At 40.8% G+C, this 24,152-nt stretch overlaps 2 protein-coding genes and 1 long non-coding RNA gene across 3 annotated transcripts; 2 read left to right on the top strand and 1 right to left on the bottom strand.

Moving 5' to 3' along the window:
• Positions 1 to 643: 643 nt before the first annotated feature.
• Positions 644 to 11,933, top strand: LOC114146229 (protein crumbs homolog 1-like). The gene is made up of 8 exons (XM_028020117.1): positions 644 to 692; positions 2,364 to 3,335; positions 5,918 to 6,468; positions 6,548 to 6,713; positions 7,894 to 8,809; positions 10,052 to 10,093; positions 10,185 to 10,307; positions 10,548 to 11,933. Exons 1-8 carry the CDS (start codon positions 644 to 646, stop codon positions 10,798 to 10,800), a joined length of 3,072 nt encoding a protein of 1,023 aa, XP_027875918.1. The 3' UTR covers positions 10,801 to 11,933.
• Positions 11,504 to 21,118, bottom strand: LOC114147128 (sentrin-specific protease 5-like). The gene is made up of 10 exons (XM_028021686.1): positions 20,983 to 21,118; positions 18,013 to 18,929; positions 15,996 to 16,101; positions 15,764 to 15,911; positions 15,632 to 15,679; positions 15,010 to 15,087; positions 14,404 to 14,541; positions 14,168 to 14,251; positions 13,569 to 13,619; positions 11,504 to 11,974 (listed from the first exon to the last, which is right to left on the bottom strand). The coding sequence occupies exons 2-10, from the start codon at positions 18,749 to 18,751 to the stop codon at positions 11,858 to 11,860; spliced, it is 1,509 nt and encodes a 502-aa protein (XP_027877487.1). The 5' UTR covers positions 18,752 to 18,929; positions 20,983 to 21,118; the 3' UTR covers positions 11,504 to 11,857.
• Positions 20,714 to 22,852, top strand: LOC114147130 (uncharacterized). Its single transcript, XR_003596028.1, has 2 exons — positions 20,714 to 21,021; positions 22,187 to 22,852. It is a non-coding gene; the product is annotated as an uncharacterized LOC114147130 (long non-coding RNA).
• Positions 22,853 to 24,152: the final 1,300 nt, after the last annotated feature.

Genomic DNA, 24,152 nt, shown 5'->3' with positions numbered 1-24,152 from the left:
TGACATTATTAACATGTTCCTGAAAGGTTTTTTATATATATATCCTTTGTCTGACATATATAGTTTAAGTATCAATCTTTATGATAAACGCACAAAATCTTGTGCATTAAAACAAGGATTTAAAAAAAAAAAGAATTCATCTTAGACAATCTCTTGACAAGTTATTTTATTAATGCATTTATGTAATCCAATGAAGACATTTATATTTGACTCAGAGTTCTAAGCTGATATTTAATATCTCATTAATTTTCTGCAATGTCTGGGTGACTGCAAAAGAAAATGTCGCCGTGTGAGAAGCTAAGCTTTACTTTGTGGTTCTTTCGGACCACAAACTTTGAAATCCGGTCACTGTCTCTTACATAACAGCACATTTTGGGTGTGTTTGGGAACACGCGTGGAGGTGCTGGGATTAGCCGGCGCCCCTCCCCTCTCCAACACGTTTAACATGTCAGACTACATAAGTGCATTAGCTTAATCTCTTCTATCTAACATGCAGCGATCCAAGCATTCCAGTTAACACATGCATGCAGTAAGGGAAGCAGGTGGGGGAGACGATGGAGCTCCACACACACATATTCTCCAGTCAGATCTGAAATGAAGATGTAGGCCAACATCTAACGACCTGGAGGACTTGTAAAGGACAATGTCGAGATTCAACATGCGTGTGTGGATCCTTGTGTTGCTTTCTGCAGGTAACGTTAAATGATTTATGACCAGAGATTATTAGGGGGCTGATGACATTAGTGGCATGTTTTTGCCTGAACAGGTGTGTCAGATTAGGGAAGGAGTAAATTGTTTTGCTTCATTGTCATTTGGCCTGAATTTTGTATTTGTGTATTTTTGACTGCGTACAGTGTCTTTCTAACAGTCCCCATTTTTGCTTGAACTTTGTCACAAAATACGACGAGTGATTTATGAAATGGAAGGAAAAGCATGCAAAGTGTTAAAAATGGTGTGCATTTGTTCTTTTCCCCTGAGTCAATAGTTCGTAGAACCACTTTCTCCTGCAGTAACTCCAACAAGTCCTACCAGCTTTGCGCTTTTCTTTGAATAGAGTTCAAGCTCAGTCAGTTTAGATAGAAAGTATCTGTGAGCACCCATTTTAAAGTTTTGCAATGGGATCTTGTAGTGGTCTTGACTTTGACTGGGCCATTCAAAAATATGAATATCTAAACCTGGTAGGTGTGATCCTGCTAGAATGTTCACCTCTGTTTCTAGTCTTTTACAACCTGTAATAAGTTTTCTCTCAGGATTGTATTTAGCTTTGTCCATCTTCCCAGTAACTCAGACTGTTTTCCCTGCGTCTGGGGAAGACAAGCATCCTTACAGCATGACGTATCCACTGCTATGTTCCACTGGTACGAACGGTACACTCAGGTGATGTGAACGATACAAGGTATTTTATATGAATGCTGAGAAGTAACAATTTCTTTTCATTATGAGAGCATTGACTTCCATGTTTGCCGTGTCCACTACTTTGCTTATGGGAACCTTAAGCAACTTCCTTCTTTCTTTCAACACTGATTTGCCTCTTGACACTCCACCATGAAGGCCAGTTTTTTGGATTGCACAACTCCTAGTTGTCCTGTGAACAGATTCTCTCGCCAGAGCCGAGGATCTCTGCAGCGCCTCTAGAGTGATTATGGGCCACTTGGCTGCTTCTTTGATTCTTTCAAGTTAAGGTGGCTGACCTTGGGAGGTTTACAGTTGTGACATATTTTGTTTTCTTAAGGTAACTGAGCGCATTGGATGTTTTCTTTTTCTTTTTTCCCAGCAGATTGAAGGAGGCTGAATAGAAATGCATGCCACTTTTTTTTAGATTTTGAATTGCAAAAGCCATGGAAAATTATGAATAATGTTCATTTCACTTCACAATTAGGCACTAGTTTGTTTTGGTCTACCATATCATGTCAAAATTAAGTGCATTCACAAAGGGCTTCCACAAGTAGGCCCCGATTTTACGGGACACCCACGAATTTCTGGTTTCTTTTTGTTTTTTTTAGTAAATGCATGTTTTTCAAACATTGTACTTTATATAATACTAAGTAGGCCTATATGAGGTGAGTCGCATTCACATATTAAGATTGTGAAAAATACTCAAGTATTTGAAAATTGTGAAGTTATTGTAAATTTTTTGGAGGAACAACATAGAGCTACTGATCAGACGACATATTAAGCCTACCATAAATCAGTTCCTAGCTGATAGGACTACCTGTTAATGTGCTAATTTGCATTAGTAAAATATTTTTCTTTACTAAAAAAGGTCACTAAAACTGTCTCCAGCCCAGGAATCTACATCCGTGTAAATCCAGTCTTGTTTGTATGAACATAAAGATTGATTTTTTATTTTTTTTATTCTCCAGGAGCGCTGTACAGTGAGGACTTTGGTGGATGCGAACAGCAGCCGTGTCAAAATGGCGGACTATGTGAAAGCCACTCGGGAGGATTCCGTTGCCTTTGTTCGCAGCAGAGCCAAAATGGACGCCTGTATGGTGGAGAGAACTGTACAATTCCCCTTTCAGGCTGTGACGAAAGCCAGTGTGAGAATGGAGGAATATGTTCTCCCTCGTTTTCGAACAACCAACACACCTACACGTGCATCTGCCTTCCAGGTTACACTGGGCCAAAATGCCAGACCTCCACCACATTCTCATTTGAGTCGCGGGGATATATGTATATCGACACCGAGCAACTGGACCCAGAATCTCCTCTTAATGTGACCTTCAGCTTTAGAACAGAGAACCCAACAGGGACTCTTTTTCACCGTAGAGTGGATGACTTGCTCCTCACCATCGAGCTGATGGGTGGACAGCTGCGCCTTCTCAGCTTGAGAGATCAAGGCACCAGCACTCTGGTTCAAGAACTCCCAGAGTATTTGTCCAACAACAAGTGGCACACAGTTGAAGCATCTCTGGGCGGTGTGGTCAGTCTCATCAGGTTGCTCTGCAGTCAGGTCAGCTGCACCAGGGACTCGGGCATCGAAGTTCAGCCGATGGATCAAGCTGCCACTCTGCCGGAGCCAGGAGTTGTTCGACAAAGCCTCTTTGTTGGAGCCATTGGGTGGAACGGGGCTTCAGGTAGAGTCGAGGTCAGAGCAGAGGACCCACCAGCCTTTCTGGGCTGCTTTAGGGATGTCTTAGTAGATTCACGTCTGGTGCTGCCCGGTGACGTGCCAAAAGATTCAGACGTCCAGGCAAACATCGTAGCTGGATGCAGTGACAGAGACAAGTGTGAGGACAGCCCATGTCAGAACAGAGGGCGGTGTGTGAGCCAGGGCTGGAGGAGGTACGCCTGTGAATGCCACAGGCCGTATGAAGGAGACGACTGTGCAGAGGGTAAAAACACACACACACTCAGTGCCTTTCAATACTTTTCAAGTTTTGAACTTTCCTGTTTGCTATCACATTACACCCACAACTTCTTATTCAGTTTTAGGTGACAGGGCAGCACAAAGTAGTGAATAATGGTGGAAGGAAAATGACACATGGGTTAATAGACATTTGTTTCAATACAGATTCAGTGTTTCGTAGGACCATCTTTTTTGGGGTACGTCTCTCTCAGCTTTACACATCTGGAGAGTGTCTGTGAATGTAAACGTTCAAGCCTCACCAGAGATTCTCGATTGTACTTTGACTGGGCCATTCTAACACGTGAATATGTTTGATCTATTTCCATTGCATGTCAGGGCTTTAATTGTTCTTGTGGATAGATTCTTCAACCTTGAGGTCTGATAAGTGTTGCCCTTAATTTATGTTCAATTAAGTGCACTCCCATATCTTGGTGGGTACACCAAGATGGTGGATTAAAAACCAGGTATGATTGTTCATACATGGTTTGAACAATCATACATGATTCCAATTCACTGTTGTGTGTGCTTTATTGTTGGTCTATTATAGGGGTCTGCAACTTTAGTCATTGTGCTACAGCTTTTGGATGCATCTGTATTCCAACCCACCTCCATCTAATGAATGGTATTCAGACCTTTGCAGAACTTGCTGACATACCAAAGAGGTAATTTAGCCTTTTGATTGAGGTGTGTTGGAGCGGTGATGCATCCAAATGTTGCAGTACTGGAGTTGCAGAGCCCTGGTATCAAATAAAATGGTGGTAATGAGACCAAACTTCAACTATTTCTACAAAACACACAATGCAATGTTTCAGTCAGTTATTGAGGACTTTCACGTTGCCTCTGGTTTTTGATTTTTATTTGATAGGTCATTCATTTATTTCATTAATTTATTTGACGGTGTGTGCATGTGACTCCGTCTGGTATGCTCATCTTTAGTAATGACCCAACTGTAAGCAGAATTACCAGAGGCTGTTAAAGCAGGTAAAGGTTAAGTCCAGTCTTAGTAGGTGTCACATCAAGAAGTCTCAATGGATCGCTTTAAAGAGAGCCACTCACCAGGGTAAAGTTAGACAGCAAATTTGAAAGGAGCTTATTGGGTAAATGGAAATAGCCCAAAGTCCAGTCAAACAGATGTCAAATTAGAAACTATTTACCTACACCTGCACCATGGATTAAAAAAACGTGGCGTACACTAATTGACCGGGAATGCTCTCAGCTTTCCAGATCAGGGAGTCTTAAATGTCTGGAACACACCGAGGTGTCTTCTTTAAAGGGTAAATTAAGAAATGTTATTATTATGTATATGTTATTTCATTGTCAAACAAAACTATCAACAAATTGCCTGAGTGAAGTTATCAGCAACTGATTGTTTTCTTCAACTAATATACATTTTAAAATTTCTGAAAAGATTGGAATAAAAAGAAAAAAAACACTTTAGAATCAACATTTTATCAAACTTTCAGCTGGATATTAAAAATGAAGAAGGAATTGGCAAAAGGACAACACCTACATGGAGAATTATAGCCACATGGACCCCTCAGAGTGTTTTTATATTCACACAATTGCACACAGATAGTAAGGCAGCTTGGGGAAAAATGCGTTGCCCAATGGCACATCGACAAATGATAGGGGATGAAAGCTAGAACTGAACCCTGCAACTCGTCCCACTGAGTCACAACCTAAGGAATACAAGGAGCTAGTACTTGGCCTGATCAGAGGGGCAGTTTTTGCTGCTTCCATATTATCATCTATTAGCTGGATGGGGTTTACTAAGAACACTTGATGAATTGATCATCAGCAACAAGTGACCATCTCTTCAAAAGTAGGAGTTTAATCAGATGATCTGGGCAGTACAGGTAAGTGTTAACACAATAACCTTAGAAATGCAATTGTAAATGCCCACCAATCTAGGATGGGGTACAAGGCCATTTCACAAATGTCCATCATTTTATATCAAGATAATTTTCACAAGTGGAAAACATTTAGGACAGCTGTCAAACTTTACAAAAATGGAGGTCCCCACAAATTCACCCCAATCTAATCAATCAGAGAACCTGCAAATCAAATCCAAAAATTTCATCTTAGATTTAGGCCCTAGTTAGTATGCTGATGTTGAAAGCATAGTCAGATAATGACTGAGGTTTGTCTTGTTTGAAAAAGCTGCCAAGCCTCTTCTTGTTAACAAACGAGAGTCACAAGAACCTCAAGAATTCTAGACTTTGTCCTTTGGACAAATCAAACCAAAGTAGAGATGGAAGCCAAACTGAGCAACTGAGTGTAAACTTGATCAACACGTATACTGGTGAGGTGCTGAAAACTGCATAACAGCAAATCTGAACATCAGAGAAGCTCCTGCACAGCAAAGTAAGAGACTGATAAATTCAGACAGGAAACAATTTCAAGGTACACAGCCACATAGCATGGCATTTTTAAAAATCAGCAATAAAAGTTTGACATTGTTGAGCATTTTAGCACCTGATATATACAACCCTGTAATTAAATGACAGTGTACCGTTTATCATTTATGCCTTTGATACCTATTTCTCTCGGTTCATTCCTTCATCACAGAGTACATCACTGGCAGGTTTGGAAACAAAGACCTTGAGAGCTACGCCATGTTCTCATTAGACAATGATCCGGGGGATTTTGTAGTTATATCCATGTTCATTCGCACCAGGCAGTCCAGTGGTCTGCTTCTCATCCTGGCCAATACCACCAGCCAGTATCTTCGCCTATGGCTGGTGGAGGGCAGGGTCAAAGTTCAGGTCAACAACTTTGAGACTCTTGTCGGTCGGAACACTGTCAACAATGGCCACTTCCACCTGGTTGCTGTGAAGCTGGAAGGAACTGCAGCCACTTTGCTCCTGTCGGCTCAAACCCAGGGCTCTATGGCCATCAGGCGAGTCCAAGCACATCCTGGCGATTTGGTCTTTGTTGGAGGTCTACCAGATTCAAGAGCCTCGGCTTCATTTGGTGGCTACTTCAAGGGATGCGTCCAGGATCTGAGGATTAACAGCAAGCACCTGCAGTTCTACCCAGTATCAACTCCTGTGGAGTCGTACAACCTGGAGAAGCTTGTGGGCGTATCAGAAGGATGCAGCAGTGACAACGCTTGTGCTGTAAGATAAAAGCCATGTTGGCGACTTCTGTGTGAAATGAACCAGCCTTGTAATCTCATTTTTGTCTTTCACACATCAGGCCAACCCTTGTCTCAATGGAGGGGAGTGTTACTCCATGTGGGATGACTTTATCTGCAGCTGTCCCCCCAACACAGCAGGGCAAAGGTGTGAAGAGGTGAAATGGTGTGAGCTGTCTCCCTGCCCTGTTACAACTATCTGTCAGCCCCTCTCCCAAGGCTTTGAGTGTAAGTACCCTTCCCTCAAAGATTTACTGTTACAACATAAGTGTGTTACAATGCAGGTACAAAGATCAAGAAGTCTTAAGAATTACATTCCATAGGGTGCTGTGGTGGTGCAGGGGTTAAGCACAACCCACGTAATAGAGCCTTCGTCCTCGACGCGGCCGTCGCAAGTTCAATTCCTGGTGACCTTTGCCGCATGTCTTCCCCCTTCTTTCACTCACTTTCATGTCTATTCACTATCTAATAGAGGGCACTAGAGCCTCTATTTGATGCAACCTCTTTTTTTTCTTTTTTTTAAAGAATTACATTACACATACAGCCAGGATTTCTATTCCTTAGCCCAAGCAGGACTCAAGACCTATTAATTACCATGTGGCTAATTGCAGGAGGGAACAGAGCTACTCATGCAGGATTCCCCTAAGACGCGGTAATCCCTGGTCAGATTAGGTCTACTGGCAAATGCTTGTGGTAGTGTGTGATGACGAGATTTCTTGGAAAAGGAGGAAGGTGCTGATCACAATAAGGATACTACAGAAAATCTATTATAGCTCCTCATTTGGGTACGGGGCATAAAGACTCATTTCTCTGAAAAAATAAACTGCCTCTCTCATTACTTGTACATGCCTTTGCATTGGAGGACAGGCATGTACTGCAACACCTTGGCATGTCTCATTGGTGTAATAAAAGCATAATTTGGCTAAACGTTTTTTTAGTTAGGGGTACTCAAGTCCAGTCCTTGATACCTTCCATTCTAACTGTGTGTGCTGTTCTTGTATAGTGCTTTATCAAGACCAGAGAATACCAAAGCATGTCACACTAACGTCAGACATTAACCTATTCACTAGCCGATGGTGGCAAGTTACCGGATTGTAGCTGTGGCTGACCTGGGGCAGTATGACAGTGGCGAAGCATCCCTGCTTCAACACACCTGAATCAAACAGCTGAATTCTGCCACCAGCAGTAACTCAGCTCTGCACACGTCAGGTTGAGAGCCACTCATTTGATTTAAGTGCTTTAGAGAAGGGACGCATCTAAAGTTTGCGATGTGGTAGCTCTCAATGACTGGACTTGAGCACTCTTGCTTTGGTGTATCAGACTCAAATGTTTCAACCAAATAAGGCATCATCAGCCATAACGTATTGAAGTGACTTTATTTACAGTGTTTTCTGTTTGCATGCCATAGGTTTGTCCAATGTGACGTTCCGGCTTGGCAACAGCATTCTGTGGTATCACAGCAACAAGAAGATTAAGTCCAACCTCTCCAGTGTCTCCCTCAGCTTCCGCACTAGGCAGTCAGAGGCCGTTTTGCTTCATGCTCAGAGAGACTCTGATCACATAACGATCTCTCTCCTTGACTCTCATTTGGTTACGGAGCTCCTGGATGGGGCTGATCATGACTCTCTGAAAGTGACAGCAGAAAGCCTGGCTCCACTCAGTGATGGTGAGTGGCACTTTGTGTCAATCAGCAAGGAGAGACAGTTCCCAACATCCAGGTGGATCATGGATGTAGATGGACACAAAGAGTACATCAGTGTCTCCAAAGCAGCAGTTGGGGACTTGAACTTTCTCAGGGATGGAGCAGACATTTTCCTGGGTGGCCTAAGCCAGGAATGTGGATTGACCTTTTCAGGATGTCTAGGTCCAGTGGAGATTGGGGGTCTTCATTTACCGTTCCATCTGGAGACAGAACTGAACCTCCCCAGACCTCAGGAGGAACAGTTTGTGAGGGGCAACAGCAATAATTCACCGCAGTACGGATGCTGGGGAGCCACTGTGTGTGCTCCAAACCCATGCCAGAATGGGGGTATGTGTGAGGACCTGTTCGACCAGCATCAGTGCACCTGCCCCTCTGAATGGACAGGATCACTATGCCAAGACCAGACAGACACCTGCAACTCCCACCCATGTGTAAACGGTAACTGCACTAACCTCTCCGAGGGCTATAAGTGTGAGTGTGAGCCGGGCTTCACTGGTGAACAGTGCGAGGTAGAAATGGATATGTGTGAAAACAGCAGCTGCAACTATGGCGCCACCTGCCTGAAAAGCTTCCAGAGCTACACGTGTCTGTGTCCTCGGAACATGACAGGACATTTCTGCGAGTAAGTTTTACGCAATGAACCTGAAACTGCCATCACACTATTTCTAATTTTCCATTTATGCTGTTTTATAGAAAGACTCATGTTGCACATGAGTCTAAATGTGAAACATGATGAGGAAGGTCAAGTCCTATCGTATCGTTTAAGTACAGTTGTGAGAAATTACGAACATGAGAATGCTAAATCTTTAGTTGTTAATTACTCATAACACAGGTAACTTACTCATAACATAAAAATGCTACCAAAAATGCATAGGTAAAGTTAACATTTATAACATTTATAACCCAACTTCCCGAGTTACCCCCTCTAGCCAAACTGACTTTAGTGAGAAGCTTCATGTGACCATCTACCAGTCTCTGATATCAGTCTGAGGAACATTTGTCTCACTCTTCACTTTCAGCTGTAAGATGTTTTAGGGTTTTTTTTCCTGTTTAGCTAATTTCAACCCACCCTACAGCATCTCCTTGCAGTCAATACCTGAACTTTGACCTAGGACTTCTTTTTTTTTTTTTATCCTTAGCTAATATACAAGTAAATCAGCAGATTTACTTGTATATTTTGGGTCAATGTCATTTTACAAACGCCAGTTAAGCAACGTCTTATATGCAGTAGAAATGATGGTGGATTCTATGATGATGAACGAAAAGTTTTTAAATGTCCTTATTTTACAGATACGTAAAATGCAAATGTTGTAGGATGTCCTGCAGGTGTGTCACTTCTGATGCGCTCTCGTTCTGAATAGTGCATAAATTGGGATCAAGTGTGTGAAATTCTTAATGTTATTCTGCATCAGGCAACAGTACATAATTTTTTTTTTTGCAATTCTTTTTCCCCCTTTCCTTTTTTATCTTATTTATGGATCTGCTGACCATCCAGGAATAAAATGCCAGTGTTACTTTCAATGTTAGATAAAGATTTTGTCGTTGGGTCATTGTTACAACAACTGAGTCCCAGTTGTGTCGACGTTGCAGTGGAGCCCATGTATGGTATACATGGGATGCACCAACTGTGGAGGAATTTTTTCGAGATGTATTTCTGCCCTTGTCTGTTGATGAGATTATGTGATCTATGGTGGCAAAAGGATAAAAAAAAAAAACAATACAGGAGAGTAATTGCGCTATGACGTTATGTCTTCTTACATCATGGGAACTATAAGGTACAATACAATAGTGTGACGGCAGTATTTAAGCAATAGCTAAAAGAATTTTTAAAAAGTTGTACTGAATCACAGCTTATCTCTTACAGTGTTAAAATCCCTGAAACTCCGTGGTACATAGAGACAGATCCGTGAGTGCTTCTTTACACAAAATAAATGCAAAGGTTGCAAAGCCATGCCAGTGCTAAAAAAGAAGCTGACACTGTATATGCATCTGCCTAGACTTCCTCAGTTGCCTGCCTCTTTCTGCGCGGGTACAAGATGGAACTACAGCTGCTTTAATGGAGGAAACTGCTCTGAAGCGGAGAATACCTGCTACTGCCTGCCTGGATTCACCGGTCAATGGTAGGACACGCAAAAATGATGTCTGTCTTGAAACACTGAAGGAAAGCCGCTTAACCAAATAAAATAAAATTAATAATTTTTTGATACAAATTTCTAAATTCCTTTTGCTCTTTCAAAACGTTAGCAGAAATCCTAGGTGCTACTAAATGTCCTTATTTCCACACACATTATTTTCTGGTCAATCGTGGTTAGCATGCATTTGTTTCTGAAAAACCTTTTTTTTTTTTTGTATCCTTCCAGGTGCGAGAAAGACATAGATGAATGTGCCTCAGACCCGTGTATGAACGGAGGCTTCTGCATCAACTACGTGAACAGCTTCGAGTGCGTGTGCGACATGAACTACTCGGGCGTGTACTGCCAAATGGACGTCAGCGACTTCTACATGTACCTGTTCTTAGGCCTGTGGCAGAACCTCTTCCAACTCGTGTCCTACCTCGTCATCCGCCTCGACGACGAGCCGGAGATCGAGTGGGGGTTCCACGTCAACGATTAGACAAAACCAACTGGACCAAACTTTATGTAGATGGTCAATCATTTATATACATCCATTCTTTTTGTAGACTCTTCTTGTGTTTTTGGTTGAGGCATTATGTGTTTGGACAATTGCTATGATGCGTAACCGTATCTACATAGAAGAATTTGTTTCTGATAACCGACTAGCATCTCAAAAACTCAAATGATACCTGAACTACATCCTCGAATCCTAAAGGAGTTGAAAAAGAGGCTGCATGGATGTAGAGAGAGGAGGAAGTTCAAATCATCTATCATCTCTACCATCGATCGTATCCCCAACTGGAGGAACCACTTTTTATTTGAATGTACACCCATCATTTCCTTAAATCTGATTTGCACCCATACAAAATTGCTAAAAGTCTCTGACATGTTTTTTTTCTGACTTGTTCACAAAGAACCTACGTGTTTATCTAGCTTACAGTCCGGAGTAGAAATGTCTTCTTCCATGTTTTCTGGTGTTCTTCAGGTCTGGTTCTCAGACAGCTCTGTGTGTGCCTTAAATGTCCACCTTGTGTTTTGCTGTGGTCTCATGTTCAGAGACAGTCACACATGTGAAGCTAGCACAACATATTCACATATAACTATGTAAACTTGTATAGACTTCAAATTGTTCTACGTGAAATGTGTACTGTATACCCAATGTACAAGATGAAAACGTCAAATAAAAGTGAAGAACATCCAAGTTGTTTGTAAAACTTTATAATTATTTTAGGTTGAAACACAAAAGACTCAACCAAATGTATCTATTTAAACAACGACGGGAACAGAAATTAAAATCATAAAACTGATCGTTTTAACAGTTGGATAGAAACAGAAAAGTCCATGATAGACTGAGTAAGGCTTTTCTGGTGGACTTCAGAGATGCTTCTTACTTAAATTACACTTCTGGTTAAATAGCGATCACATAAATACAGCAACAAGAGTTGTGGATTCGACAGTAGACCCGATGGACGTAAACCCTAACAGAGGGCCAACCTCAGACCGGTGAGGTTGCTCGTTTTAGAAATCCTTCAGAAGCTGCATGTGCCATCGTCTCATCAGTCCTGCCCATGAAGCTCACAGTCACAGAGTTCCTTATAGATCCTCTTCCGTATGTTCGGGATGTCCTGTTGGGAAAACTGGAACGGTCTTGACAGAGCCAGGCATCTAGAGTACTGTTAAAAAGAAAAACATTGCAGTATTAAACTGAAACGAATAATAAAGGTTTCATATTTTTTAGTGAAAGAGTGTTTAAGTAACGGGCTACAGAAGCACAAATTAACAACATTAAAGTGAAACGAATACGAGGAATAAAAAAAAGTAACCAGAAAACTCTCAGTGCAGAAATTGAATGAGAAAAAACATTTTGGTAAGTTTTTTCTTTTTCTTCTAAACTGTAAGAAAACAGAATAAAATTCATGACAAAAAGCGATAACGAAAATGACTACCGTATTTTCCGCACTATAAGGCGCACCTAAAAACCTTCAATTTTCTCAAAAGCCGACAGTGCGCCTTATATATGGACCAATATTGAGCCACAACAGGTCTCGCAACCACGGTAAGCAACCGCCGACTTCATTTTCCCCCGTAGAAGAAGAAGCGCGCGGTGCACGCTGGGTTTTGTGTAAAGACCCCAAAATGGCTCCTATTAAGAGACATGCTTACGACGCAGAGTTTAAGCTCCAGGCGATCAGTGACGCAGTAGAACACAGGAATAGAGCAGCAGCCAGAGAATTTAACATGAACCAATCAATGGTGAGGAAGTGGATATATATTGTGATTGCACTAATGTTTGATTTACCGTAACAGTATCAGACTGTTTTTTACGTGTTTATTGAATCGAGGAAAAGTTCCCCTCCACTATATGTTATACCTTGCTGTTGTTAAAAGATAAACTGTGTCACGAAAATACCACGTCACTTACTTTACCTCGGGGAAAATAATCAAACAGCTGTTTATTCATTTTGGGAATGAACGGAGTTTTCAGAACGCTGGTTTGTAATTTATTAATAAAGTTTGACTGACCTATCTGACTGTTTTGTTGACATTCCCTTTAGCGCAGTTCCATCTAATGGATGCATAATGTAACCCCAGCCTCTACTGTAGCGTCTATTCTATGCGCCTTATAGTGCGGAAAATACGGTACAATGTCTGTCGACTGGTGAAAACGAGACTAAAACATCGTTGGGAAATAAAGTCCAATGAGATCCAAGTTTTAGAAAAAAAACTTAGGAGAAATTTTATTGAAAACCAAATCCAAATAAAGCTGCTTAAGGTTACAGAAATTCAACCATGTCTGTTCTGGATAATCCAACTTTAAATTCACTTCTTTCCAGACATAACAAAAAAATGTTATGGACAAAGAAAAGATTTATCTTTTGGTCACCCCAAAAGGTCTTTTGGTGAACCGCAGGAAAAAGAATTAGGACTCTTTTGACTGAAACTGAGAACGGAATTCAGGAAAATACGTTAATACGGAATATTTCTATAGCTAGCGACAAAGGTGAAACTATTTATTTACAGTTTTTCAAAAACATAAAAATAGATTAATTATTGACAGTTTGGATAAACTGGATTTCAAGGGTTTAAAAATTCTGAGAATTCTTTCATATTTAAGATGTATGACAAAGACAGAAAATAAAACAAGCTTTTAAAAAGTTGAGAGAAAAAAAAACAGCGACAACAGTTAATATTTTTCACTTACTTCACATACTGTACTATTTTCCACTGCGACAGATAAAGCGTGTTAAGAGTAAAAGCAAGACGTACCTCTAAGACAAAAACTCCGCAGTCGTTCTCGTTGGTCTGCTGTGGAATTTCCTGTGAAGAACAGCAGGGGGAGACAAAGCATCAAGTAAAAAATGAGAATCTGCTCGTTAGCCATAGACACACGTGCAGCATTCCTGAGCCTGTTCAGTAATGCTGCACTTGAGCTTTTTCATATTTTTCACAATTTTATTTTATTGAATACAAATGCTAACCAACTAGTTTTAGACTTCTTCACTACTTACTAATGTTAGGTCTGCCACGTAAAATGACAATAAAATGCATAGAAGCTTGTGTTTGAAATGTGACAAAATGAAAAGAAAGGTTTTAGGGGTGTGATTACAGTAACAGCAGCTAACTCGGGTTCCCAAAACAGGTTCCAACAGAGACGTTCTTTGACAAGTCCAAGTCACGTCACAAGTCTTTAAGGGCCCAGTTCAAGTCAAGTCAAGTATTTGATGGCCAAGTCCAGGTCAGGTCTCAAGTCTTATTTTTGCCACACCAGTGTAACTGTAGTGAAAATGTCAAACTCTAGTTGCCCTCTCTGGTTCCATCTTACTTCTTGTGTTCACACATACAGAACGTGGTCCAGTTTCTCGTACCTCTACGAATGACACCGTCCAGCCATCTTGAAAAGAAGCTCGTTTCTTCTCTTTTGCTTCGGACATCAAGTATTTCAGGATGTTCTGTTCAAACAAAGCAACACATCCTGATGCAGTCCAACTCAACTGTCCAAAATCCTACTAAAACATTCTTCTCAGAAGAAAATTTGTAAAAAAAAATAAATAAAATAAAATAACAAAATAATTATAAATAAATAAAATAATAGCTTTATTACCCTTGCAACCTTCTGGAGTGAATGTCCTTGAGAATCGTAAAGGCAGATTTTCTTGGCGGAAATGTCGGCTGTTACCAGACACCAGTGGACCTCCAGGTGGATGGGCACCAGAAGAAGAGTCTTAGAAAATAAATCCACCTGAGACAGGAAGACCAGATCAATGGTTCTACTGGGATGGATTAGTTAGAACATCTATTTTAACTACTAGCCTGAAGAAAAACAAAAAGAAAATCTAGTGTCTGCCAGGATATTTTTCAACACTTCATGTTTCCTTCTGCTAGCTAGCTTTATGGAAATGCTGGTTTCATCCTCCAACAGGATTTGGTACCGGCCCACGATGCCAGAGGTACCAAAAACTGCTTCAATTCTTGATTGGCAGCACTGGTGTTTGGGTCCGATTGGACCCGTTTACACACCACAGGAAATAAAACAATCAATGTGGTTTGTAGCTTCCTCCTGCAGAGTCGGACGGCTGCCCCTCTCGTTTACATGTTGTTTTTATTTGCAGAATCCACATTTTCTGTTTGTTTAATAACACACATGTGACTTGGCGTTGGACGTTTCTTTAGTTTACTTGATGAAAATGAGTTTTACGTTATATCTAACCTGCTTCGTCCATCGCCTCACACCGTCATATCCTTTGGTCATGAGCTGACGGTGGAAGAAACTGTTGAGAAAATGGACCTTCAAGTGGAGACAAAAAAACAAAAAGGAGAAAAAAAAAAGCCATGCTGAAATTAATCAGAAACAAAGACTGAAAAATGTATTTGGTAATAAGTTCAAATAATTATAGATATTTTATCTGTACGACATTCTATACATGGACCAATCGCCCAAATCTTTATCATCATAGCTTGTGAGTTTTAAGACCAATAAAAAATATATATATTTAAAAATCTGACATCAGCAGATCCGGTTTTTTAAAGATCGGTGATTGGTCAGAAGAGTGTAATCAGTGCATCCCCTGAAAGGAAGTCAAAATAACCATTGTAAAGTTTAATCTGAAGATTTTTAATAGGTTAGAGCTAATGTCGCTAGCCGCGTTTCCATTACAAATGTGTGCAAAACTTTGTGAATATTCCGCTAATGTAAAATCACAAGTGAATAGTGACAAGTTATTAATAAATATGCCGCGCCATGATCCTCCTCCCATACAATATTTTTGACGGATTTATGCGTTCAAAAAAAATCATTCTTTTGGCATAATGGTGATTGTAGGGTAGGTTACCTTGTGATTGGACGACTCCATGATCAACTCTCCGTACATGTTCATGACCTGCAGTTCACCCCAAAACACACTGGTTTTAGCTGAACACACTCTACACAACAAACTGAAGGTCTTGTGGTGTTTGGTGCTAACCTGGTCATTGAGCCAGTGCTCATCCGCCAACGTCAACAAGTCCTCCAGAGTCAGTACGTGTTTTTTGTAGACGACTCGGAAAGACAGGACGGATTCCTGGATGATCGCGGTTCGGTATTTGTCCACTTTGAAGAAGATCGTCTTTTTCCTGCGGAGGTGGAAACAAGCTGACTTCAGGGTCTCGTCTAGCAACACAACGCTTTGTTATCTTTGGATTATCGCAAGCCTTCACCTGTCACTGAAATCAGAGTTGAACGTCCTCTTCAGATGCCTCAAAACGTCACTCTTACGGAGCGGGATGAAGCTTCCGTATCGCCTGTAGAAGACTTCCAAGAAGTCTGGGGGGAAAAAAGAAGAAGCTGTGAGGAACAGACATGCAGTATCCTCCACCTTAAACTTCTAAACGTTTTGTCATCAAAACCCTTCACGCATTTGATCAGGATTCTATATGAAATTTTTTTTTAAAAGTGTGCAAAAATGTTGCACTACTTTGATCCGCGCGCTATGTTACAAAACTTGAATTATTGCGATATAAATAACATCTCAAAGTCAAAGGACTGCTTGGAATGCAACGTACTGTATGTCCAAATTTTCACTTTGGATGCCACCAATATATTCAGCGTGTTGTTGGGTGGAGCAGTGACGAAAACATGGATTGATCACATAAAACATAAATGCAGCACAATTATTTCTGCCATATTTAACAATAACATAAATGCATAATTTTCTAATATCCTGGAACCTTATTCTAAATATTCAGCCCAGCTCATTTTTGTATATTTTTTTATGTAGTCAGCAAAAGCATCCACAGCTGCTTCTTCCGCTGCTGTAAAAACAAAACTCTGCTCTGGTACACGGAATTATTACTGTGGGGATTTACGTACTCTTTTTGGTTACCTAGCAACAACCTCTTGAATAACTTGCACCTCAGCTGTTTCATGTTCGCCTTATTACTGCGGAGTTCAAGGGAAAAATTAGTTCAACGCCTCAAGAATAAAGATCAGGGACCTCAGGTATAGAAGAGTGCGTAGTTTTCACACCAACACTTGGCGTACGGAAAAGTTTTAAAAAGTGCGGAGCACAAAAAAAAAAAAAAAAAAAAAAAATTGGATGCATAAAGCCGTGAACACGCACCTTTCCTTTATGAACCCTAATTTAGGGGAAATGGAGCGCAGCTGCTGGTCCGCCCTGTCACCACCATAAATACATCTTAATGTAAATTAGTGTAAATACCTGGAAGTCTGCCACCTCGTGAAGCAATCACCATGGCAACATCCTTGTTCGATGCAGTATAAGTATTTATAATAATAATAATCATATATTTTATTTAAAAGGCGCTTTGAGGACACATAATGTCACCTCACAAAAATAAAAATACATTTAAAAAAAAATAAAAATCCAAATAAAAAAATAAATAAAAAAAGAGATCCTGCAAATACCTGTTTTAACGGCGCTCCACAATTACCCGGCTCACCTTTTCGCAGCTACTTCTATACGTGTGATTGCACACACACCTTGATCACCTTAAAAATAATCAAACCTGTTGATTAGATTTAAATCAGCAGGTTTGAGTTAATCTGCTGATAAAACCCTGTTTTCTTCTTTTAGTGAGAATGAAATGACCCCATAGATGCGTTTCATGCGCTTTGGATCACGGACCAATGCGTTACATCTTTATGAGAGAAAAACTGAGAAAAAGTACTGTTAACATTCGAGCGAGGTTTTCACATACTTTTATTTTTATTTCCTTTATTTTGTGTGCGCGTTAGCTTACTGTCTGAGGATAAATGCGGTTCAGTTTCATCGTTTACGTTTAAACAATAAAATGTTAAAATCATGAAAAACATCGGGTTTGATGCTTCTTGGTCTAAATAGCACCGAATGTCGTCAGATTTCAGTGGATGTAGGTGAGATTTGATGCTTTGTAGTTTGATATTGTCCACAGAAAAAGTTTGAATGGCTGCCGCACATTTTCACGCCGGCGATAGTGTGTGTATATTTAAGCAAACTTTGACGCAAAGTTAATTTTTATACATCCCGACTTGTGCGTAAAATATGGCGCCGCGCATTTTTTGTGCGCACGCACGCTTTATGCACGAGGCCCCAGTTTGCCGATTTGGCAGCGTTTCAAATATTTAAAACAAAAACAGCGGATCAATAATTAGCGATATCTTCGATACAAAACCATTATATTATGATACGTTTTTCCGCCGTATCGCCCCCCCCCCCTCGGGGAACGGTGGACTGACCTTGGATCTCCCTGGTCAGAGTGTCAGCGTTGGCATCATTCAGACAGGATGTCGTCTTTTCACTCCCGCTCTGCTGGAGATCAGGACTGTGTTCTAACGAACCCATCTGCGACCTGAACTGTGCGGTGTCGTCGGCGCCCTGCAGAGGTCGCACGGAGTGGGAAAGTTCTAGAGGGTGAAGAAGGCCCTCGGGTTGTCCACAATGTTCAACGCTATCGGGCAGCGATGCTGCCGTTGGCGAGGTCTGACTGCCGCTGCCTGCATCAGACGAACCTGAAACGCTTTCTGATTGGCTCCAGCTCCCCAGCCCGTTCTGACTGACTTCTCCAGAACCCCCACCATCCGGGCCGAGATGGGCTTTTATGGATTCTGGGGATTCCGAGTTGTCGTCGTTCTCTAACGAAACTGTTTCCTGTGATTTCAATGTAAGTTCAGTGTCTGTGGCTGTACGGACCCCGGGGCCGCACCGCCGCCGTCGTGTCCGGACCTTCCAGAAGTGGCACCTCTCGCTCCGCTTCCTCCACAGCCAGAACTGCAGCTTGTAGTACAAGCGTCTCTTGTCCCGCCTGGACATATGGGACACGCCCTTGACGGACGACATGAACGCCCGTCTCCTGGTCAGGCTCTTCGGCTTCCTCCAGCGGCTCTGCGTTTGCTCCATCTGGCAGAGGCCGAACCACGTGGACTCACATGTGAGCGTACAGCAGTGGGAAGCCTTCTGTTTGGCAGAGCGACACATGTGAGAGGGGCGGCGGCCGAGCTGGACCCTCTGGCTTTCTGTTTGGAACGGACGGACTCCCAGCGTTTCACACCATGGTCCCGACGCCCTTCGCTGGACCGAGCGGCAAATCTCAGGGAGAATGCGGACGCTGGTTGCCGAAGTAACGCGAGTGTCTTCCTGGGTGTCCAAGCCAACTCTGCAACAGAGAAGCATCATTTCAGCACAAACATCAAACATATTTGTTTTTTTTATAAAAGGTTGAAGCCATATCAATATTGCTGTTATAACCAATATTTACCAATTACATGCGTATGATTTACTACCCTTTCAACCAACTGCCCTTCCCAGCCTCCATTCCCCTTCCAGAAACAAACAGCAACAGGATAGAAATAAATATCGATTCTTTGCTCAGTTTATCGGATTGATACCGATATGCTAACAAATTACCAACATCGGCCGATACGGATTTTAGTGCCAATATATTGTGCACCGTGCAAAGTTAATTCAGCAGCATGTTTTCCAGGCACATAGTGCCATTTTATAGCACTATCAACTATGTTAACTTATGTTGTTATAATGCTATATATATATAATATGACTTAAAAAATAATTTGGCTTTGTAATTTAACCCCTTGTGTCTAAAAAAAAAACTTCCTCTTTCTAAAACTCCGCCTTCATGAAGTCATCAGAACATCGCTCCTCTATTAACCCTTTAGCAACGTGTTAACTAGCGTTGCACCAAGTAGCAGCTTGTATAATGTTTGCTAATTGATGCTGGCTAGTCTAAAGGAACTGACTGCGGGAGTGGTGGGGGGCGGGAGCTGCTCTGTGAAGAAAAAACTCAGAAGCTTTGGAACCACAGCTCTGAGAAGCTGACACCAACAATGTTCTGACTTGCTATACTCTGGATCCAATGACTAGCAACAGAAATCATGTGGGATATTTTGCTTCTCATTGGACTTAATTAGGATTTTTAATCAAAGTAGTGCCAAGATGGGGGAAAAAAATCCTGTTTCCACTTTTTTATTTTTTAGCCTGATCATTGCCTTCCTATGCAATTTTGCTTGATTCTCATCTTACTCTTGAATCTGGGCTTTCTCCCATTGAAGTGGATTTCTCCTGTTGAATTTCTATCGGGTCAATCAGCAAACAGGACAAGTTGGGAATGATAAAGTAAATTTTCTGCGCTGCTTTAGACTTGTATCGTGTTTGTAGTTTTGGCATTAGCAGTCGAAGAAGTGAACAAAACGCTTTTCTTCAGCAGGTCAATATCGAAAGGGAACCTGTCAGAGGCTGCAAGACCAGAAAGACTGCAGCAGAGGTTAACCATCCATCATCATTCAAGTTAGAGTGAGCACAGTGAAGTGGTTTAGACTTAATGCTTAGAATGGCCCAGTCAAAGTCCAAAACTTGAATTCAATTAGACATCTGTGGCAGGACTGGAACACTTGAGTTCAGAATCAGTCTCCATCCAATTGGACCAAATGTAGATATTTTACAAAGGAAGAATGGGCAAACAAGACGAAATCAACCGCTGCACGTCCATAGCTGGTTTTTTGAAAAACGTTAAAAAATACTTTTATTGTGTGCTTGGATTTTTTTTAAAACAACTTGTTTATGTATTTGTTCTTTATTTCATTAACTTTGCTGCCAATACTCCTGGTTAACCCATAGTCCTCCTCTCCAATTTAACAAATATGTTATTAAGCTGAACTATCACTTTGCCATAATTGGACCTGCTGCTACTTCTTTGGTGTGGTTGAGTGCCTTTAGTTAATTTAGTTATATATATTGTTATTATTATTATTGTGTGCTTGCTTATTTTTACTGTATATATTTGACCTTTTGCACGGGAGCTGCAATGGAAATTTCGTTGAATTCTGTTCAATGACAATAAATGCTATCTAATCTAATCTAAACTGGGTGCTACTTTCTGTAAAGAACTCATCCGTCACATGACATAAAACTGCCTCGCAGCGTTCAGAAGCCTGAGCTCTACGCGAGGCTCTGCATGGCACCGTGGGAGCCCACGTGTCCAGAACTAGACCCACGCAGGAGGACAAACACACGGTCCTCCGACGCTTTGCTAGCATTTGCTTTGCCTCCAGGTTGTCAGCCTGGTCCGGCCTCAGCTCGGCACGTGTTGCCGAGCGGAGTCCCCGGCGGAGCAGCTAGCCGCGGAGCTAGGTTCCTTTGGCACAGCAGCAGAGCATGGGGGTTCTGGGGAAGCTTCCTGCAGTCGGCCTTACCTGCATTTCCTCCGCCTGGCTGAATGAAACCTCCGCTCGGTAAGAGTTCTGGGCCCGCAGTACGTCTCGCAGCAGAACCGTACGAGAAACTAGTAGTTCAAACTGTTAAACATCAAATTAAACCAGATAAACCAATGACGAAATAGTAATAAGAGTCTCCACATTGGGAGTCGCATACAAAATGCGTCATTCCTGTGTAAGCCAATCAGAAACGACCAATTCAATAACAGCGATAGATAGATAGATAGATAGATAGATGTGGGTGGGGATGCGTCATCTAAATAATTTCATTCTTAATACGCATACACACACATCACATATCCTAGTAAGTTATATAGGATATGTTACTTAATACGGTATTCTGTTTTTACTCATTATTCAGCAATTATTATTTTTCATTTATTCGTTATCAGATAATATATTATGACTTCATTACCAGATAATAACATTATTCACCACAAACGTCTCTTGGTTATAAGAAAATATATAATATTTTATTTAAAATGTATATTTTAAAATATATAATATTATAAAATATATAATATTTTATGTGATTAATGTGTAACATTAATCACATCTAATGTTCTTTTGTTCCCACAGTTCTTATATTTTGCTTGGAGCAGATCTTTTGATCTTTTTCTTGTCATAAACTTGTCCATTTCTTGCTTGAAGAGCAAAGCAGCTTGATGAATTTGACTGGCAGCCCAGCAGAAATTATAACATTTGTTAAATCAACTATTATAATTCATACTTTATAATAAAGAAGAAGAACAAAAAACAAAAATTATGATTAAAATTTTAAGATTAAAAGATTTACGGGACTTTTTTCTATTTTTGCCTTTTGTTTTTTTCCACCTTCCCTCAAACTTTCTGAGGCTCCCACAGCGCCCCCTGGTGGTCCATGAAATAAAACAGGCGACCTTCAGTATATTTTTGTTGAGCGCGTGAAAAGTTTTATTGAATTAATTATTTTTTTCAATTTCGAAAATGAAAAGAGGAAGAATATCTCTCCTTATTTGCGCTCAAAACATTGTTCGGTGATTTCCCCCCCGACTTTTTAACTCATTTATAGATAACTATTCTGTTTTTTAGGAAATTATTTTGATTTTTCAAAAGCTGTTAAAATGTGCATCTCTTATGAATCAGACCAGACCAGATTTTCACAGATTTGACATCTTGTTTTTGTTTTTTTTTTCTTCCCCAGACCAGTTCTCTTCTCCTCCTGGACCTCCCTTTGACTTTCTGTGCAGCTGTTCAGCCCTGCTTCAAAACAGCAGATGCTCAGATGTGTCTGCTGCTTTAACCTTGTAGAGCATCGGATGGAGACTTTAATCTGACGTGGCGTTCGCTTGTCCTTTCTGAGATAGGCCACATTTGTACAAATGTCAAGGATTTATACATCTCCAAAGCAATACCTCCTCTGGAGAAATCACATCACAATCTTTTTTTTCCCAGCTCTGAATATAAACCCCCTTGTCCAGAGACTGTTAAGAAAATGACTGCGAGGAAGTGGTCACAGGAAGCCGAAGAAGCCCTTGGAGCTGCGTCTCGAAGGCGGCGTGAGGCCCACCCAGGCGTTTGGCACAGCTGAATGTTTGCCTCAGGAGAATAAAGCGTTTCTCAAACATGCGTGAAAGAATCAAAGCAACACTCAGGTTAATTTCTTGATGAAGGAATGACATTATAGCATGGTTTTACATAACACTGTCCCTTCAGAAGCTCCATTTTGTGTTTACTTGTGTTGTCTATGATTAATCTTTAAATTGGTTTGATGTTCTGAAACAATGAAGCGTGTAAAAAGAACATGCAAAACAAAATGGAAGTCAGCGCATGCATGTCCCAATACAAACATTATAAACATCCATTTGGACGTCCCTCTCTGTCCAAAGATTGTTTTTCTCACGCGTTTGCACCAAAGGTTTCTCTTAAGTTGACAACTTTGAGATGGCCTCCTTAACTAGCAGTTTGCCTGTGTGAGGAAAACGCTGGAATTTTACCAGGAAAAGTCGGATCGGTACCTCCGATCTGACCTGGAGTGATACTTGTGTGTTGTGCAGATGGTCTTATACAAAACAAACATCCAGGACGGCAGCGGTGAGTGTCACTGGCCCTCAAATATGCCCCCTGCCATCGACAAACATCCTCTTCTGAAGAGTGCAGTCGCTGATCTGAGGGGCCCCGCTTAGCAAGGCTCCTCTCTGACCTCGGTGGAGGCAGGCAGCTGGTTACACAACAGGACTGTTTGAGCATGGAACCAAGATAAAATCACTAAAAATGAGTTAATGCATCACTATGGAGGATCGACTAATGCAGAATATAACGTGAAATTCTCAAAGTCATAATTTTGTCATTAAATCGGTTAGGGCTGTTCTAAATGAATATTTTAGTAATCAAGTAATCTATCGATTATTCTTACGATTAATAGAGTAATCGGCTAAAAGAAAGATAAAATAAAACATTGGTATATCTAACATAACAGCAGTATTACTATCGCATTTCAACATCAGTCCAATTTTTCACATTTGAGCTTCCCTAACAATAACTTTTCTGTAGTGTAGAAAATTAACCTGTAACAATAATAGCCGACTTTCTAAGTTAACCTGAAGAAAAGTTATACAAAAATCTGAAATTATATTTAATAATAAAGAGACAGGCACAACAATACACTTATAAAAATTTCAATATTTCAGCTTTTCGTTTCTGTATTCATAATAACACGGTGTGCTAAATAATAAAATATAACTTAACTAAGCTTCAGTCCAGTTGCAGTTTCACATCTGCAACTGCACTGATGCGTATAAATCTTGTATTTTACTTTTTTTTTTACACATTACTCTCATATTAATACAATTGTTTTTCTTCTTGCTATTGAATTTATTTGCCTTATGCCCTATATTGCTTGGTCATTGTAACCAACGCATTTCTTCAACTCGGGATTAATAAAGTTGCAGTCTGATATGCCTGTATCACTGGTGGTTCTGAGAGCATCTAGAAGGAGAGGTAGATCGTTTGGTTACAGTATCAGGCTCCTCTCCTGTGGAATCAACTCTCAGGTTGTGCCTGTGACACAGACACCGTGTCTGCCTTTAAATCCAGAAAGAGTCTTTTAAAATAAAACTGTCCTCTATAAACAAACTGAAGGTACAGTAGATCATGTTTTTTTTTAAATC

The sequence above is a fragment of the Xiphophorus couchianus genome, chromosome 6 (assembly GCF_001444195.1).
Source record: "Xiphophorus couchianus chromosome 6, X_couchianus-1.0, whole genome shotgun sequence".
Lineage (NCBI taxonomy): Eukaryota > Metazoa > Chordata > Actinopteri > Cyprinodontiformes > Poeciliidae > Xiphophorus > Xiphophorus couchianus.
The sequence above is the reverse complement of the archived record's forward strand: the minus strand, read 5'-3'. Positions and strand labels throughout refer to the sequence as shown.

Bases quoted from the DNA above. Each gene is read 5' to 3' on its own strand.
- LOC114146229 (XM_028020117.1), top strand. From the start codon at position 644: ATGTCGAGATTCAACATGCGTGTGTGGATCCTTGTGTTGCTTTCTGCA. The intron at 10,094-10,184 runs GTGAGTGCTTCT...GCATCTGCCTAG, and splicing joins TGGTACATAGAGACAGATCC to ACTTCCTCAGTTGCCTGCCT. The intron at 10,308-10,547 runs GTAGGACACGCA...GTATCCTTCCAG, and splicing joins CCTGGATTCACCGGTCAATG to GTGCGAGAAAGACATAGATG.
- LOC114147128 (XM_028021686.1), bottom strand. From the start codon at position 18,751: ATGTGTCGCTCTGCCAAACAGAAGGCTTCCCACTGCTGTACGCTCACA. The intron at 15,680-15,763 runs GTTAGCACCAAA...GGTGAACTGCAG, and splicing joins AGCACTGGCTCAATGACCAG to GTCATGAACATGTACGGAGA. The intron at 15,088-15,631 runs GTAACCTACCCT...CTCCACTTGAAG, and splicing joins TGGAGTCGTCCAATCACAAG to GTCCATTTTCTCAACAGTTT.